The sequence below is a fragment of the Pinus tabuliformis genome, chromosome 9 (assembly GCF_031772625.1).
Source record: "Pinus tabuliformis cultivar Carrire ecotype Pingquan chromosome 9, CPIR1, whole genome shotgun sequence".
NCBI lineage: Eukaryota > Viridiplantae > Streptophyta > Pinopsida > Pinales > Pinaceae > Pinus > Pinus tabuliformis.
This window is the reverse complement of record NC_142307.1, coordinates 1,388,605,421-1,388,625,751: the sequence shown is the minus strand read 5'-3', so window position 1 is coordinate 1,388,625,751 and position 20,331 is coordinate 1,388,605,421. Positions and strand designations below refer to the sequence as shown.

General features: G+C 41.3%; 1 protein-coding gene across 4 annotated transcripts in view; it reads left to right on the top strand.

Moving 5' to 3' along the window:
• Window positions 1-20,331, top strand: part of LOC149153698 (uncharacterized) — a 307,386-nt gene that overhangs the window by 72,218 nt on the left and 214,837 nt on the right. Inside the window, exons 1-2 of one of the 4 annotated variants that reach the window (XM_089441158.1) lie at window positions 4,968-5,204; window positions 5,309-5,391. The exons of 2 other annotated variants lie outside the window; for them this stretch is intronic. In XM_089441158.1, coding sequence (XP_089297284.1) covers window positions 5,352-5,391 — 40 coding nt within the window. In that variant the 5' untranslated portion in view covers window positions 4,968-5,204; window positions 5,309-5,351. Of the gene's footprint in view, window positions 1-4,967; window positions 5,392-20,331 lie in introns of those variants that run through there. One more of the 4 variants, XM_089441156.1, reaches the window with a different exon arrangement.

Here is a 20,331-nt window from a genome sequence, read left to right as displayed (position 1 = left end):
ACATATTTTGAAAACTGCAGAATATTTCTGAATTCTTGCTTTCCATTTAATTTTTCTCGTTTTTGCCAAGCCTCATCCCAGAACTTTACTGTTTTGCCATTTCGTATTTCCCAGAAGGCATGGTTTGTGATTATGTCTCTATTCTGGCTTGCCAGGTTCCAAATGGTAGATCCTCTCGGTGGTTCTGCATGCTGTAATATATCCTCTGTTCTCCCTAGCATGTTATACTTCCTCGTCCATATTCGTTTCTAGAGGTCCCCTCCTCCTGCCATCCATCTCCACCATAGCTTGGCCCCCATAATTTGGTTGATGATGTATGGATCCCTCAGTCCTAGGCCCCCTTCCTTCTTTTTCCAAGTCAATCCCTGCAATGAAATCAGAGCCCATTTTTTCTGTTGTTGAGGCCCTCCCCATATGAATTTATTAAATATTTCCACCATTTTGGAGCAAGCTCCTTTCGGGGCTGCCATCCTCGATAGTTGGTAAATCGGGATTGATTGCAGGACTACTTTTACCAAAACTACTCTCCCTGCAAGGTTTAAAGATCTAAACGACTAGTTGGCTAGCCTTCCTAGGATCTTCTGAATAGTCTGTTGCCAATTTACCATTTTGAGAGAGTTGATTGTCAGAGGTATTCCTAGATACTTTGTGGGTAACTCTCCTTCCCTAAATCCCAAAATTCGTGTTAGGTAAGTTCTTACATTACCGGTTGTGTTGAAGAAGTAAGCACAAGATTTCTCTTTGTTAATTTGGGTGCCCGAGGCTTCCATGAATAGATCCAGGGTGTCTTTCATCCTTTTAACTTCCCTAAGAGAGACATTACAGAATAGCATGATATCATCCACGAACTGTTGGTGGGTTATCGGAAGATCATTCCCCCAGACCCTTATCCCTTTGATTCTATCCTCCTATACTTCCTTTTTGATATACCTTCCTAGCCCATCAGCAGCAATGATGAAGAGGAAGGGTGATAAGGGATCCCCTTGCCGAAGACCTCTAGAGGCATTGAAGGTGGATGATGGGGTTCCATTTAAGAGGATTGAGAAGACCGGGGTAGATATCATCGCTAAAATCCATTCTATCCATCTGTTGCAGAAACCAAAGGCTTCTAGGACTTTCCTTAGGTACTCCAGTTTAATCTATCATAGGCTTTGGATAGGTCCAATTTAATCATCATTCCAGCCTTCTTCTTTGATTTTAGCGAGTGCACCACTTCTTGGGATACTATCAAGCCATCTAGGATCTGTCTACCCTCCACAAAACCTGTTTGTTCTAGGGATATAATACTAGGGAGAATCGGTTTCAATCTTTTAACTATCAGGGTGGAGATAATTTTATAAATAACATTACAAAGGGCAATAGGTCTAAATCCCTGCGGCTCATCTGACTTGGAGGTTTTAGGGATGAGAGAGAGAAGGGTGGCATTTAAACTTGGACATACCTTTTGATTTCTTCTGGATTCTTCCACCACCTCTAGGATGTCATTGCCTATGAACTTCCATGCAGCTTGATAGAATTCCGTCGTAAAGCCATCCGGTCCTGGGGCCTTATTTTTTTCAATCCTTTCACCACTTCCTCAACCTCCTCTATCGTAACTGCTCTCATTAACACCAGGTTTTTCTCTCTAGTGATCATCTTAGGGATTTGGTTGCATATTCTGCGAGCTGCCTCTTGCCTTTCCTCCTGCGGCTCCGTTAAAAGATCTTTGAAATGTCTAACCAGGGTTTCCTCCATATCCTCATGCTAGGTTTGTCAGACTCGTTCTTCATTTTTCAGGGAAAAAATTATGTTTCTCTGTCTATGTTGTACCATCGCTTTGTGGAAAAATTTGGTGTTCCTTTCTCCCTCCCTTAACTAGTTCACTCTTGACTTTTGCCGCCATAAGATTTCTTCCTATTTCCTTCTTTCCTCTATTTGACTGACCAGTCTGCCTTCTTCTACTGCTAATTCTTCACTTCGCCCTTCCCGTATGATTTCTTGTTGAATTGCCTGCATCCTTTAATTTAACTTATGTTGGTCCTGTATTATGTTTCCAAATTCCTTTTGGTTCCACTTCTTAATTTTTTGTTTCATTTCCTTTAACTTGAGCTAGAACGTTTGCATTCTATTCCTCCCCCTTTGTTCACTTTGCTTCCACCATTCCTCTACCTTGTTTATAAACTTAGGGTCTCTAAGCCAGAAAGCCTCAAATTGGAATGGTCTGTTTTTTGGACTGGCTTTGAGGTCAATCTCTAATCTCACCGGCTAGTGGTCCGACCCCATCCCAGGTAATATCGTTGCTTCCACAAAAATATCTCTGCTTACAATATGCTCCGATAATAGGAATCTATCTAACCTTGAGGCTATTTGATGCCTCCCTCCTCTTCTATTATTCCAGGTGTGGATCCCATTATTAGTTATGATATCTACTAGCCTCTGGTCATTTATGGTATCCGCAAACAATTCCATATCTCCATCCATCCTTCTCACCCCTCCTCTTTTTTCATGCAAGGATTTAATCATGTTGAAATCCCCTCCTATAATCCATGGCATATTTTGGTGTAGACCGCTCACATTTATTAAGTTTCTAATGAAGTTCCTTCTTTCTCCCTGGATATGGGGCCCATAGACCCCTGAAAGGAGAATCCATTCTCTGGATCCAATATTTCTGAATTTTCCAGAGAGTATTCTTGGCATACTTACCCAATCTTCGAATCTTACTTCTTCTGGGTTCCACAGTATGGCCAGACCACCTGCACTTCCCAGAGCATCTTGTCCTACTATCTCGTACCTGGGCTTGAAGTTTCCCATGATCTCCTTCAGTTTTAGTTCACTGACCTTGGTTTCTTGCAATATCATAACACTAGGTTTATCTTTCCTCAATCTTTCCTTGAGATATCTCTGTTTCCCTTTACTGTTCAGACCCCTTATGTTCCAGGTCATGATTATCATTTCAACAACTTGGTTGGTTGGTGGAATACCTCTGATAATGGCACCACTCTTCCTGAATTAACAAACATTTCTCCCACCATTTGGATGGATTCACTCATGGGCCGTCTGCCCCTTTTTTTCCCTCCTTTGCCTGATGCTCTTGCTTCCTGCCCCTGTCCCCCCTATGATCCAAGATGCTCAGGTTGGCTTATCACGATCGTTCCTAGTTTCATTTTATATTGTTGAAACATTTCTTTGTATAGTTGTTTTTGGTCTTCTGGGATGAACCTCTCATCCAGATGCCTCCATTCCTGTAGTAATCTCTTCATTACTTGTTCCTCTTCGCTAAAATTTTCTTTCTGTGGGTCTATCTCCATCTGACTTTGCTCCATTTGCATTTTATTTATTTCTCCTACGTTTTCTTCCCCTGTTTTGATCTGTTCTTACTTTTTCCCTTTGTCTTTCTGTATTGGCTCTATTGGTTCCTCACTGCTTTCCTCATTAATCTCTTCCATTTCCTCTTCCTGTAGTACAACGAATTTATTTTGATTTTCCTGTTCCTTCTCTTTCTGAGGAGTCTTCTCGGTACTCGTTGGTTTTTGATTCCTTTTCCTTCTGTGGACCTCCTGAAATCCCCCTTCCATTTCCTTGCCCGCTCCTTCTTCCTTTTTGCTTCCTTGAGTGGACTCTGGGAAGTTCTGGGGGAAAGATTTGAAAAAGTGCCCATATTCATGACATCTCCTACACCTGAAAGGTACGTGCTCATAATCCAAAGGTTGTTGCCAGATTTCATCATGATATTCTACTTCTATGCAGTCAGGGAGAAGTTCTGTAATGTTCATGTAAACACAGATCTGGGCATAAGAAGTGTACCTTCCTTTTCTTGTTGTGTCGGCCACCTTGACGAAGGTCCCAATCGAGTTGCCTATTCCTTCCAGGATTTCCGGATCCCAGAAATCCATTGGGAGGCCAAACAATTAGACCCAGATTGGCGCTGCCAACATTTTTTCTTGTTCCGGGTTATAACATTCTTCCTAGTGGCGCATGAATAATCCAACATTATTGAAGAAATAAGGACCCTCCTCAAAGCCCTTTTCTTTGTCTTCTAGGTTAGAGAATACTACTGAAAAGTAGCATTTCGCTCCTAGTTTCAGATCTATGTGACCTTTCGGTTGCCAGCGGTGCTGTATCCATTTAACCAGTTCCTTCTCTGTAGGCCAGGCCCCTATGAATTTGCAGATCAATGCATGATCTTTCATAAACCCCCTGTATTCCTCCAGTTTGTTGTTGGGAATGACAAACCTGGGTTTGTTCGCTGCTCTGGGCAGGCATTTACCTCTTAGACCAGCTTGCCAATGCGCTCCCATGACTAGTGTGTCTTTGCTCCTTTTTCCATGACTTACCATAGTCCCATTTCTGCTTGCTTCTCCCGCCGTCACATTCTTATAGGAGGGGATCGCTCCCCCCCCTTCCAAGCTCATCATACCTCCGTCAGTTCGCTCCTGCCCCAGTCGGTCTCCCTCTGCGATCTGTGTTGGTGATCTCTCGTCCGGATCTGCTATATCCCCTGTCCTCTGTTGTTGTTGCAGGCTTGCCACAACGAACCTACGTCAAACCCTAACCACTCGTTTCATCCCCTAGATACATCTTTTTGAACCATTTTATTTATAATATATTTTATCCTATTTTATATTTTAGAGAATGCAACTTATATATTTTAATACAACAAAACCCATGAGGTGTAGACCAATTGGTTTGTGTGGGGTTTAGTGCCTACTTGGTTAAAATCTCATGGGGAGGGGTTGAGGATAAGAGCCACCATTGAGAGAATTAAACTATCCCAAGGGACGTCCAAACTCCACTGAAACTTCACACAATCCTGGTGATAACATTCCAATGGTAAACAAAATGTTCTTCCATCTAACATTAGGATAACCCGACTTAAACTAAACCTAACTAAAAAATAAAAATAAAAATAAAAATAAAAATAAATAAATAGTCACAATTATACATCAACATATTCCTACCACTTTCCACCCATTTCCACATAATTATTCCTCTTCCCCACATTGGCACTTAAGAAGTGCCTCTCAAAGAAAATAAGCTCTTCAGAATTGATGCTTGTATCTTAAGTGCCCTCAAAGAAAATAAGCCCTTCAGAATTGATGCTTGTATCACTCTACACAGTCCTGTGAAAGAGACGAGAATCTTTCACAAATGATGGGTATTTTCCGAGCGGTTGACTGAAAGAAGCCAAATCAAACTTGGACCATTACAGCGCCTATATGCCAAAGGTATTTTATTGTGCGGATTGAAAGCGAAGAGCTGTGTGTATCATATCGGATTACGAATGTTTGAAATTAATTGCCTATGACCCCGAAGATATCGCAATTTTCAGATGTGTTGTCAAATTCGATGGCCTTTGACAGCTTGATGGTCGAATGACTGCCCAGCCGGTTATCGTTCTGCGAGAATTTCAAGGTATTTTCAGATTTAAAAGCATTTAAATGTTTATAGGGTTTACTTTGAAGCCACTCGCAGTCAGAATATCATCAGACCATGCAAAGTCTCTGATTATTTTGCTATAAGAATTCAACAGTACCCGTCAAAATGTGACGATCTTTATGAATATGAACTGAGAATGGACTTATAATTGATTACAGATATATGGTTATTTAGATTTGTTGGATCATCATGGTTCATCATTTTTTTTAAAGTAATTACTGTGTCATAAAGAATTGCAGAGCGGAATCTTTCTGACATTGCAAGTGAGAAGATTCTTCGTTTCTCTCGGAAACTATTAATTACAAACGACTTATGACAATAATTATGCACACATATTAATTGTGTCGCAATTTCAAGTGTAAGGATGGTTCTCTCTCTCAAAAACGATAAACGCTTCCTGGTTCAAAGCTTGAATAATCTCTGATTCACATGGGCCGACATCTGCATATCTTATAAATTTGGCAAATTTTGGTTACAATGTCGTTATGTTTTTATCATATTTGATATTTTATAAAATGAAAATAAAATTAGAGATCTGCAACGGAATACATATGTATCAAACAAGAGGCAAAAATTAACAAAGTAAAGAACTTGCATTACACCAGACAATAAACACAGACACGGGGAGGACAACCGAAGCGAATTTCATTACAGCAGAACTGATTGTCCTAGTAGTGGCGGCTACGAAGAATAAATCTGCGCATGAAGGGCCTTCAGTGTCACATAGTCTCCCAGTTGTTACAGTGCATCTACCTTTCTTTTATATATTCTCTGTGAATTATACTACAAGAAAATTTGTAACTATCCATGCTTTATATTATAAGTAAATTTCGAAATACCTTACAAGAAACTTTCCATCTTACTAGCTGACATCACAAAACTCTAATTGTTACAAACATTCTTAAATATGTAACAACATCCCAATGAAAGCAGATTTACTGCTATCGCTATTTTTTAAACATCCCCCACCCAATACCTCAAATTTGAAACATAATTTCTAAGTCTTCCCTGAGTACAAAACTCAGTGTGCCAACTTTCCCTGCCGGTCACGTCTACTTTCAACATTTAGCTAGACAATCCCAATATTTGATAAGTCCATATCTGGAATTAGCATATTGCATATACATCAACTCTGCTCAAAAGATCTGTTTCCCGAGTCCTTGAAACTCAACATTCCAACACGTCCACAAGTCTTCCAAACACTTGCAAAGCTGAGACAAACAATCCTTTAGTTGATAGCAACATTTCCAACAATGTCATGCTGTTCATGGAGCTGACATCAGCACGACTCACCATGGAGGGTTTTGGTTTCTTTTTGTCCTCTGCCTCATGCTGCCCACGTGGTATGGAAACTCTGGAAAATGTCAGGAATGTTCTCATCTCTTCTGCAAATAGAAATTCTTAACAGTTCCAAGATCTTTATCTTGGATTTCCCAAATTGAAACATATGGCTCAGGTACCATATTGTAAAATAGAAAATATAATTTTGAGATCTGCATGTAATACATATGTAATAAACCAGAGGCAAAAATTAACCAGCTGAAATGAACGCAGAGATGGGGTAAATAACTGAGACAAATTCTATTATGGTAGAATGCAACAGGACAAAAGTATAAATCTGCCAATGGAGGGCTCTAAGGCAGGACTACACCCATGTATAGTGGCAGATCCTATGTGTCCTTTTCATTTCCCAGTCCACACTGGAGAAGACTGTTTGAATGGTGTAGTGGGAGGGATTCACCAACCATCCGATCCCTTGAAGATAAACAATGCACACACAGTGGGGGCCTAACAAACGAGTGTTTGGGAAACTTGCGCAAGCTGTTAATTTTCCTGCAAACCTGGCACCTGACAATTCATTGACTTAGCAGATTACAGATCCACTAAATGAAAGCACAACTAGATTCTTATCTTAATTAGTGGAAGCAAAAAACATAACCAATAAAAAAACGACAACAAATTCTGCTGAATCAAATCAGTTCATCATTAAAATTCTCTAGATATTTCTTGGGCTCTTGTCCTGGTAAAATGGTCCAACTGAGGAAATTACATGTACAACAATTGGATCTAATCCAGCTGATCAAGCCCTCCTTGGCTGATTTGGATCTCCTTGCTGCCCCCTTCCACTAATCCTACACACTAATATGGAAGTTGTTCTCCACTCACCATTGAGATGTCTCTCTCAATGTCTTGTGCGGCTGTTTGGTGTGTCTTCTCCTTCTCCTTAGCCTTGCTTTTATAACTTTTCGTTGAGCTAAATCCCTAACCCTAATCTCCAAAGTGATTGACAATCGAGATTAGATCTCGCCTCACTTGAGATCAAGGGTTGAGATTAAAACATAATGACTAAAGTAAATGCTTTACTTTTTTCTAATGTTTCCTTAGTTCAATAAGCTAACATAATAATTATGTGCCTTTCGTAAGTTAGACTTAGGCTAAGTTACAAATGCAATTTGCCCACAATAGAGCAAGTGCATTTGCCCACACTAGAGCAAGTGTCTAAGGAGATCTTAGGCGAATTTTTCATGCCTAGACACTTCGACCTGTGCAAAAGTACCTGCCCGAGCTATAAACATCAATACTCCCTCTTAGCGAGGGAGATACTTTTGCCCCTTGGAATTGATTTTGATCGTGGAACTACATCCACTGCCATGGCTGCTCCCTCTGAACTGGAATCCTTTCTTGCCATCTAATCTAGAAACAACCTAGAAGTCTTGCTCCCCTTGGACTGGTTCCTAGAAGCCTCCTGTTGCTGAACATCCTGTAAGATCATCTCGTACCACGAGACCTTCTTGACAAAATTGAAGGAATTTGTTGACTGCTTCTCCCCTCATGAACCTGAAGGTTGACTCCATCTGAGCTACTCAACCTTTGGAGCTTCCCGCTCCTTTCCCTCTTTCACTACTCTGCTTCTTGCCATCACTAGAATAGGCTGGCCCTTTAGCTCTCTCTAATTGCAATGACATGTCCCTCATGAGAGTTAGATCTGTTGGGTCTGATCCATAGTTTTTAAAACCGTTTTGAAAAACCGGTAACCGGTCAAACCGGCCGGTTAGCTAGCTGGCCGGTCCGAACCAACCAAAAAACCCGGTTGGAAGGCCCCCTTCGCCCAGTTTTTGCCCTAACCGGTGAAAAACCGGCCGGTTTAGGACGGAACCAGCCGGTTTGTATCAAACCGGCCGGTTCTGTCCTAAACCGGCCGGTTTTAGGCATGCTGTTCAAACGAAACAGTTTTAACTTACAATACATCTCTGCTATACAAACCCTAAGCAAAAATCTTCTTTGATCAATAGCACACAATCTAACAAAACATTCTTGGAGCTCTGGGCATCAACAACATATTATCAGCATCCTATTCAACATCATACTCAGCAGATCAACAATTTATGAGTCAACAATAGTATACTGCAGCAATGAACAAATCAACCAGCAAGTACTTTACAGCCTCGGAAATACTTCTCCAAGTTAATCCATATGATGTCTCTGTCAACAGGTAGCAGCAGACTTCAAATTATAATTATTTCCTTAGAGGTTCACCATTCAACACACCAAGCATTATACAATAGCAAGGGCCAAGAAAGACTATAGAAGATCTATAGCAACCTTTGTAACATTGAGAGTCTTTTATAACAGCCCTGATCTCATTCCAAACATCATGCAATAGTAAAAACAAACATAGTGTAGCTTCTAAATATCAATTATGAGCATACAACAGCATAATCAGACAGTATACCTAATGCAAACCTCTGTTTCCGCTTCAGGAACAATGACTTAACTGATCTTAGCTTCAAAATGCAGATATGACATACAAGTTTTGGACCTTAGAGCGATTTCACCTTACCCAGTACCAGATTGCAGACCATTGTATCAGTGTGAATCGACTTCATCAGTCATAAGTTTTAAATCAACAGATCACCTGTGTAACCACACTGCAAAGGAACCTCACCATCACTCAAATCAAGAACTGAGTCAAACTCCCACAACCAAATAAAGATGATGCTACCAAGAAAGCATGCTCAGCAAGAGAAAATCTCATTTACTATGCTTTGAGAACAAAACATTCTTAAGAGGGTGGCAATGTAGTAGGAACAGTACTAATTATGCCAATGAAAGGTCAAAGGCCACACACCTCGTGACCAATCACTGTATATCTATACACAGTCAAGAGGCCCAATGTTGATATCATTCTTAATAAATTCTTATCAATCAATCATTATCCAGTATTTTAATTTACAATTGCAGATATACTCTATCAATCTTAGTAATAAACAAGGACTATTTATTCCAGTCTCCATCCATGAGGTGGTTATGGGACCCCACATCAGTGCTTACAGCAACCTTAGTCACCTAAACTAATTTAAAATAATGGTCAGCTCTTAAACCATAGCAATACAAGTAATGACGGTGCAAAAAGGTGGATTTTGACTGTGGTTTAGGGGTTTTGGGGGGGAAGTAAAGGTGTTTTGATATATTCACCTTTACATGGTATATAAATGAGCAAACTTTGCATATTTTGTCTCTATTGGCTTGGAATCATGGTTTTACATCTTAAAAATAGTTTTGTTTCATTAAAAATTAATTATTTAATGTATTTTTTAAAAACCGGTTCGTTTAGACCAAACCAGTCCCGGTTAGACCGGTTCCGGTCGGTAAACCGGTTCATTAGGTGGACCGGTCCGGTCGCCGGTTCCGGTTTTAAAAACACTGGTCTAATCAATACCTTCCCATCTTGGAATGCTACACAGAATGCCTTCTTTGCCATCATAGAGACTGAGAGCAGACTCCACCCAAGTTTTGGCACCCATAGCATGTCTTTTTCTTTCATCCTGCCTCTTGACTCAAGTTAAAATACCACTGTACCAACCCCTTTTATTGCATGTTTGGCATCATCACCAAAATCTACATGCAATTTTAAGTCCCACTCAGTCAGGTTGTCAAACTATTCTCGTGCTCCTGTCATGTGTCTTGTGGCTCCACTTCTAGTAGTCACACACCCACTGGTAATGTGCCTGAGGTAAGGTAGTAATCAAGTGCGAACTCGGTTTTAAGTTTCTTGGCAAACTCCCCCTAAGCTTTTGCTGACACAACTACAATTGACTGTGTGCCCCTCCCTCCTTTCTTCCTCTTTGGACATTGTGAAACATATTGTCTCATCTTATGATAGGAAAAACACTTGAGCTTAGTTAGGTCCTTCTTATTGGGTTGTGAGGTTGATTCCTCACTCTTGCTGCTCGAACCTTTGCTCCTCATTGCCCTTGTCCTAGCGGCCCTTGCGCTAAGTCCTTCTGGCACACACAAGAAAATGCTGGTTTATAGTTTTTCTAGGATCTCCCTTTTGGATTTGTCTTGGTCCTTTGAAACGCCCACAAAATCTATTGCCATACCCTCAACTGATACGGTCTCCCTTTCTCTCCCTGAGCGCTGATGTCTGCCAATCTTGATGGCAAGCCCTATTGGTACTATCCTTTGTACCGTGCTTTGTCAACCAATATCGGCTTGTGCTTGCCATGGCAGATCCCTTTCCCAACAACTTCTAGCGGCCACTGCATCTCGTAACTACTCAACCATACCTAGCGTGACATTTTCTTGCAGCACGATCCTTTGCTCTATGGCACCACCTGCATTGGACCGTACCGCTCCCTTTGTGATTGGCTCTTCCATAGCCTGAGTCCCACACCTATGTGCTTGGCTGCTACCAAATTATCTTAGGCTCTGATCACGCCTCTGACCTATTGCCTGGATCTGTAACTACTGCTACCTAGATGCCGATTTATTGACTACCCAAGACTATCTTCTGTCCTCATGGGCTTAACGACTATTCCCTGGCTAGCATCAACATAGCTTCACTTTCATGGCCTATGGCTTCTTGGCAGTTGTGTCAAGCCCTTGTGCGTTGTAGTTCCTCATGCCTCCGCCACTTGTGGATTGCACTCGAACCCGCGATCTTTTCCAAGTTGGCGGATGTTAGATTCTTTCTAAAAACTTATCCTTTGTCAATTGTCGGTCGACCCTCATGCCATCACTTTTCTCCCTATGGCAGTTAGGCTTGAACTTGCAACGACTCGAATTTATTTTTATTTTTCATGCGATACCTCGGTTCTCTCGGACTGAGGCCATCCTTGACCCGCCATGTGCTTTATGGCCCCATCTTGTCGTGTTGTGTTGTAACTTGTTGATGGCTCCTTCATAGCTCTGCACCTATCTGACTTGCTGTTGTCGCCTCTCAATGCCATTGTTCTCTTGTGCCTGTCGGTTGACTTTGACGGGTGGTGGTTGGTTCGCTGGTTGACGGCTGCACTGTCAGCCACCACTAATCATCGCCCCTTTTTTCCTTTAACCTACAACTACAAAATTCTTTTGCTTTCTTTCACCCATATGAATTTTTCCCAACCTTGGTCATTGTATGATGTATGGCGTTTGTACAACATTTGACCTACAAATAATATTTTTCTGCTTCATACGATCATCGCTGAACCTGGCCCTAACAATCTTATACAAACTTGACTTCTTTCTTGATTTAGAGATCTGTTTTTAGAGTTTCTACTCTAAAACCATGCTAATTTTCCTACAAACCTAGCACCCGACAATTCATTGTCCTAGCAAATTACAAATCCACTAAATGAAAGCACAACTAGATTCTTATAGTGGAAGCAAAAACATAACCAATCTAAAAAAAGTGACTCAAGATATTTTGCCCAATCAAATTAGTTCATCATTAAAATTCTTTAGAGCCTTACTTAGACTCCCATCCCGGGATAATGGCCCTATTGAGGAAATTACATGTACAACAACTGGATTTGATCCAACTTATCAAGCCTTCCTTGGCTGATATGGATCTCCTTGTTGCACCCTTCCTTGTGTTATTTTTTGTAGCATCAAATGGTGCTCTAGTCTTGTCAGTTGTTAGAGAGGCTAAGAAACACTAGGACTCCATAACCCAAAAAAGGTTTCAGGAAAATCCACTTAGAAATGCCTTAAGTAAGTTAATTAATCAATATTTTTTTTCCTATGTCTAACTTAGGGGAAATGATTAATTAACAACAATTAATTGAGGAAGGTGAGATTTCTGTAGAAACTCACATAGATCGACTAGGAAATAATCTCAGCCATTGATTAAATTTTAATCTTGGTTGTTGGAGTCCCACAGTGAGATTATAAGAAGTCGATGGGTAGATGGAGGAGTACACTTGAGATCGAATTCCTTGGGCAGTTCGATTTTCTAGAGAGCAGCAACATTTTGCTAAAAGAGGTTGAGCCAGAGAAGGGAAGCAGTGACAGAGGGGCAGAGACAGTGAGTTCGGAGGAAGTTTTCTAGTTCCGGAGAGTCAGAAAGAGGAGGCCGAAATTTTTCTCCAAGAGGCTGTGCATAGCCTCAAGTGAGCAGTTCCTTTTGGTTGAAGAGGAAGATGTTTTCAGTTGAAGCATTTTCCCAGTCAACAGCAGGCAAGATGGCTAGATTGACAGTTGTTTCAGGCAGTGCATGTGGTAGGCAGCAATAGGGTGACGCAAAGCCTGCACAAACCACTTGGACGACTAGCTTTTCAGAGGTCAGACAATGCTAAGATTGCTCGAAGAGAGGGTAAAATCCCTCAGTAAATTTTTGCCAGTATTTCTCAGTGATAGATTCCCCAGTTTGGCGACATTTCTTGTACTCACTGCTGCTTAATAATAAAAAACCTCAACTGCTGCACCGATTTTCCCAAGTTGTGTTTTTTTGGGGACTTTTGTCCAAAAAATAACGGTGTTATATTTTTTTTGTGTGTGTGCCAGTATTTTCTCAGTTTCCAGTTTATCTTCCGCAATATTTTTATTTGTGAAGATTGCAGTGTGATTAATTCATTGTTGTCGTAACAATAAATTGCTAAATTAATTTACAGTTAGAAGAAATAATTCCAGTTGCTGAAATAGAATTTCAGTAGTGATTTTTTCACACCTTGGACCGAACATACTAGAATGGAAGTCCTTCACCACTCACCACTGAGATGCTTCTCTCAACGTCTTGTGATATTGTATGGTATATCTTCTCCTTCTCCTTAGCCTTGCTTTTACAACTTTTCGTTGAGCTAAATCCGTAACACTAATCTCCAAAGTGATTGACAGTCGAGATTAAATATCACCTCAATTGAGATCAAGGGTTGAGATTAAAACCTAATGACTAAAGTAAATACTTTACTTTTTTCTAATGTTTCTTTAGCTCAATAAGCCAACATAATAATTAGGTGCTTTTCCTAAGTTAGACTTAAGCTAAGTTACAAATGCAAGTTGCGCACATTAGAGCAAGTGTATAAGGAGAGCTTGGGTGACTTTTGCATGCCTAGACACTTTGGCTTGTGCAGAAGTACCTGCCCGAGCTACAAAGATCAACACAAGCTATTGCTTCTACCAATGAAGCACCTCTAATGTAGGAGTATTCTTGTTTATAGTTGCGAATTCTACTTGCCCTTTGAATTTCCTAGCTCATGTTGAAGGACATTGTCGGAGTGGCAAAGTCAGAGAGATGTGTCGAACATATGATCCCTTGAAGATCAATAATTTACACACTCTCTAGTGATTGACAAGGGACGGTTTGGGTAGAGTGTGCATGCTATTAGATCCCATCCCTATTAATAACATGAAGTATGGAGGTGAGGGGCCATAATTTTATCAAAGGTGTGACAAGAGGTGAATAAGATGTTGTTGGAGGATGGAGTGTGGAAATTAAAGGGACATGCTTTTGAATTCATGAAATGGCACGTGATGAAAATAATAAATACACACATAGAAACATTCTTTAAAACTTTAACGTGGTTGGTGCGTAGATTGGAAAATTAACGAAAAGGAAAGAAAACAGAGAGAGCACAAGAGGAGGGGGCATTTTATCATAATTCATTCATGGAGAAGAAGAAACATAGATTATGAGCTCTCTCAAGTGCAACAAAAACTGTAAGTAGAAGAAACAAATTGTAAGAAGGGATTTTGTGGAACCCATCGTGGATTTAGAGTTTGTTTGCCTAGCCGAGGTTGAGATTGGTAATCATATTTTGTGAAGGCATTGACATCCATGTTTTGGTAACAACAAGAATCCTACCAAGGCTTGATATAATGTTTTAAATTTCAATATTAATAGATCGACATATCCTTGTTTGTTTTTCCTCCATTATTGTTTGTGTGCTTGCTTCCTTATGTGTTCAATGGTATGAAAAAGTTGTAATCATCTAAGTAGATGGTTGAACTAATTATGGTATTAGAGTGGGTTTGATACTTGCATGTTGGTGAGAATGATTTTAGTAAAGAGAATTTGTTGGGTGGAATCTGTAACATACCCAACTCCCTAATGCCTAATTAGAGCTGTGGGGTTTATCTAGACCCGACCTTCAAGGTTAATTACAAAGATGGGGTTATGAACTTTTTTCTTTCTTTAACCACCTTGGACCTTATTTCTGATATTGCCAACGTCTTCTGCTTGTCGAGAGCTTTCCATTGTTATAAATTTCATCTTATTTTGAGCTTCGGGCACAAGGTTATTCTCATTTAAAGATCTTCCCTTCAAGGCCGTATTAGCATTTGTATCGCCATGTGCCCTTACGTCATTGGTCCACGTGGCCAACTTGGCTCACTGACACGCATATCGAATTTCAACCCCATAGGGTGAAGTTTCACTGTTTAAGCTCATATATGAGCTTTTCTCCTAATTCGACAATGGGTCATCATTTAGCGGATCTCGACTTCTCCATCAACTTTCGTCACCCGATGATTCACTGACTTTTGTTACTACTAGCCCTCAGTGTTGGACTTAACTCCAACTTTGCATGATCTGATAGACCATCAACTGATGGAGCATGATCTCCATCACATAACAGGCACTCGAGTTATTACACCATTGAACTCACCTTCTCCTCAGCTTGATCCCATAATGGGACATGAAGTGATGGAGCTCGACCTTTCCGCCATCTTATAGACTTTTAGTTTCTGTTCGCATCAAAAGGTAGGCTTGATACAGGGGCCCAAACCTCCTGATAGCCGATCTCTCGACATCTCAGTATGCTGATAGGCTGACATTCCAATCTCCACATCACCTACCATCTTGGCTGCCATTTGGTCGCCAACTTAGCACTGTTGCACACTCTGTTGATGTCACCTTACCACATGATCTAGCCATGCTAGTGCCACAACAACATCACATTGTTTCCACGTTAGCACCACATCATCTCCATGTCAATGCCACATTGCCATGTCAGTGCCACTTGATAGACATTACCTCCTCATCGACACCACGTCAGTGCCATGTCACTGCCACATCAACACTTGCCATGTCAGGGTCCACTAGGCTTTAGCAATATGGGGGGATTTCTGAGCTTTGCATTATAAATGCCCGACACCTATCGCCATCAACCGACGACTCCTTAACTTCCTGTCAAATGATAAATGGCGCAGGTTTTGTTAGTATTGGGGCTTCACGCCAGTAGACTACACCATGCTAGTACGTCGACAACTGGAAGGACGACACTTGATATGTCGTAATTTGATAAGTTTGTTTGCTTGTATCCGTTAACTAATGGATAGTGTGGGTTTTGTCTGTATTAGGGGCTAAGCCTAATACGAAGGTCTAATCCTTTCAGTAGCTCAATATCCCAATAAGCCCCTTATCTATTAGCTCTTGTTGATCTGGATTAGATCTTTATATTATTTGTTATCCATCTTGTTGCTTTGAAAGTGGAAAAGGTGGAGGAATTAGCTCACAGTTCTCATTTTTATCGATGGGTCCCAATTTGATGAATTGGGGTTTGAAACCTTCTGGAAGCAGTTTGAGGCATAAAAATACGCTTTTTGGGGGTAATATTTTGCCTTTTAAGCACTGCACCTTTTAGCACTATTTTACACACATATACCTTTTAGATGGCACAAGAATCACCCCAATCAAAGTTCGTATGCAAAAGTTATGCCACTTTGAAGTTGACCTTCCAATTTTGACCACCATAATTTTGAGAGGATGCCATGTTAGCCCCCATTATTCATGGAAAAGGGGCTAGCGACGTGTTCATGATGAAAAAGGCTCTAGAAGAGTTCATATTGTAACTCTAGTTAAGAGTTGAAGGAGTCAAACTTAACCATTAGTGGGCTATCGAGCTGTGTTATAATCGTGCCACTAGGAGGAAAAGGGGTTCCATTCTATTCGAGTGCATTTTGTTCCATAGATGAGCAGAGTAGCCGAGAGTGGATTGATAAAAATACAGCGAAGAAAGGCATTCTGGCTTGTGCCTTAGCCAATAAAGACCTCGAATTGTATTTCTTTAGCAGGAGTGTGAATTCATAAGTTAGGCTTTAGTTTTGATGAGTCGATTTCCAGTTCACTGGAATGGTCATCAGTAGATTGCATGTGTAGCGTTGGAGCTTCATTTCGTTGGAGTCTTCTTCAGTTAGAATATAGGATGAGGTGGCAGAGAAAAGTCCAGTTAGGACGAGTTGAGACTGCAGAGACAAGTTCAATTAGGATGAGTTAGGACTTCAGAGACAAGTGAAGAGAGGACGAGTTAAGTCAGTTAAGTAGGTTCACAACTAGACGAAATCGAGGAACAACTCGAGCTAGTTAACTGAGAGCTAGTCAAAGTGTAACAACACTTGCTCTCGCTAACTGACAAAAGGAACTCGTTGAACTTGTGTGAACACAAATTCGAACTTGGCCTCCTTGCATGGATCGAAGATCTACAAAAGTAGAGAAGGATGAAGGCACAATGTTGGATGGTTCATTGTTGTAGGCAGAGCACATTGGTTGAGGAGCAAAGATTAGGAATTCAAGGAGCAAAACGAGATTAGTTTCAGGGGGAAGCAGTTGTGTGTGTAGGCTGAGATCAAGGAGCAGGGCCGAGAGCATCTTCTCAAGGTTCATAATAGTGATCAAGGAGAGGTCTAGAGCAATTTTGGAGTTGAGAATTAGTTTCTTAGAGGTTGTTTGCTGGGTGCAGTAGTAGCATATTGAACATGTAATAGATTTATTTGCCCAAAGGACAATCAATAAAAGGCCACAACAAATGAATGCAGGTTTTCCCGTTTGGGTGTCCTAGGTAAAATGTTGGTGTCAATTTTACGTGTGCATGTGTTTTTATCGCAATTATTTTTCTACTGCTTATTGATTTTTATGAAACTTTGTATCTTGGTGAAAGTTAAACTTGGTTTCAATTTTCAGTTGCCTTGATTTTTAGTAGATTCATCTAAGTAGTTGCAAAGTTTCAAGAAAATTAACATGGTATTGGAGCCACGCTCTGTATAAAACAAACCAAGCACTAGGATTGTTCAGTCAGTGAAGGGCACTACTCAGTCAGTAGGTTTGCGCTAGAGTTTGAAGAGCAGTGTTTTTGGATAAGCAGTATGTTGTTCCAAGGGCTAAGGACATATCATTGTTTAGAGGGAAGGGAGCCTCTAACTTCTGTTCATGGAGGGAGCGGATCTTAGTAGTGTTGGAAGATAATGGGGTGCTAGATTTTGCGAAGAACCCACAAACTGCGCCCACAGATGCCCAACAGTTGATCCAGCATAACAAGAATGACACCAAGGCCAGGAGGATCATTCTTGAGGGGGTCAAAGACCACATTATCCCTCATCTCCATGGGAAGATGACAATAAATGATATGTGGAAAGCCATCTTGGCTTTATATTAGCGATCCAGTGATGCCAGGAAGCTTGCCTTGAAAAAATTTAAGAAATATCCGGATGAGCAAAGGAGAGCCTATCATTGCATACCTTTCCAAGTTGACCCAGGTTCGAGATGAGCTAGCTGGAGTGGGTGAGACTGTAGCAGACAAAGACCTTGTGAGTCTTGCGCTACTAGGACTTCATAAGTCTTGGGAGAATTTCCAAGATGCAGTCAGTGGCAGAGAGAATCTTCCCAACTGGGAAAGGTTGTGGGGAGACTGCGTCCAAGAAGAAATTCAGAGGGGGACGAGAGCTGCAGGTTTAGTAAAGACAAAGGGCGAGAAGAAGAAGAAATATTTGAGCAAGATCAAATGCTTCTCTTCCCACCAGTTCAGACACTATGCCACTACGTGCCCTAATCGAAGGAAGGGGTTTAATGAGGATCATGTGGCAGCCTTAGTTGAGGTAGATGTATTTAATTCTTAGTTCGAGAAGGATTTCTCATTGATAGCTTGCATGGCAAGCTCAATGTGAAACAATGTATGGTACATTGATTCTGAAGCATCCTTTCACATGACCAGGAACAAGGAATATTTCAACTAGTTGAAAGAGAAGGACATGCAGTTGCATATTGAGCTAGAAGATGATGGCAGGTACTTGACCAAGGGCGTGGATACTGTCAGGTTTAACAAGGAGTCTGGTAGCTCTCTCCATCTCAAGGATGTCCTCTATGTTCAAGGCCTTAGAAAGAACCTTGTTTCTGTTTCCACTCTAGAGGACAAGGGTTATGATGTCATTTTTAACAGAACAAAGGCCTACCTCAAGCACTTAGCATATGGAGCCATGAAGCAGAGTGTGTGAGGGTGAAGAATCTTTACAAGCTGTAGGGTGAGACAAATGCAAACCTGAGTAGTAAGGTAGGGTGTGAGCATGGCAGAGACGTGGGGGAGCTTTGGCATAGACGCATGGGGCATTTGCATCATGGGGTGCTGAAGATCCTTTAGCAGATAGCCACAGGGCTACCATTGTGTAATATTGACCAACATGAAGTGTGTAAGGGCTTTACACTTGGCAAGTATGCCAAGCCTTCTTTTCAAGGCCAACACAACAGAGCTAAGGGGATTTTGGAGTTGGTACATTCAGACATATGTGGACCCTTCTCTTCTCCATCCCTCATGAGACACATATACTGTCACTTTCACAGATGACTATTCTCGGAAAACATGGCTCTTCTTTATGAAGAAGAAGGAGGTCTTCTCCAAGTTCATGGATTTTAAGGCCTTGGTAGAAAACTAGACTGGGAAGAAGATCAAAACATTGAGGAGTAACAATACTAGGGAATATGTCTCCAATGCCTTTAGGGATGTGTGTGCCAAGGAGGGCATTAGGAGAGAGCTTACAACACCCCATAACCCTCAGTAGAATGGGGTGGCTGAGAGGAAGAATCGCAACATAGTTGGAGCGGCCAAGGCCATGTTGCATGACCAGGGGCTGACCATGTTCGTCTGGGTAGAAGCATGCAACATTGCAATATTTCTACAAAATAAGAGTCCACACAGGCTACTTGGACGAGTAACACTAGAGGAGGCTTTCATAGGAAATAGACCTGATGTGTCTCACTTTTGCATCTTTGGGACAAGGATTTACTGCCATGTGTCCAAAGAGAGCTGGAGGAAGCTAGAGCCCACAACTGAAAAGGGAATTTTTGTGGGTTACTGTGAGACACCTCAGGCATACAAGGTGTACATACCATCACTCAAGAAGACAGTTATTAGGCGGGACATGAAGTTTGAGGAGGACAGAGCTCTGAGGGAGTCCTTGGAGCGAGAACAAGTTGGAGTGCTTAAGGAGGAGCTTCTCGCTTCCAAGCAAGAGCCTCAACTAGTACCACAGACTAAGTCTCAACCAGGTGGGAAGCAGGCTGTACAACAGGATGACAAGGAGTCGTTGCAGGATAAGGAGGAGAGACTAGGACGAGTGGAGGTAGCCACTCAGTCAGTGACTCCCAACACAAGGAGTAAGAGAGCCAAGTGGGTCGAGAGGTTGACTTAAGAGGCCCAAGAGTGAGTTGAGGCTCCCGACTCTATATTCAGGCAGAGCAAGCAAACACAGAGGTACACCGGGTACATGGCACTAATGATCGAGTTGTTAGACTCAGAGCCTTCTTGTTTCGAGGAGGCAACCTCTTGTTGAGAAATCTAGGGCAGCTAGATTAGGTGATTTCTCTTACTTTGATAACTTCTTGTGATGTATTTTTATTTTACTTGATTAACTTCTTCTTGCCTTTATTATTATTAGTGTTCTCTA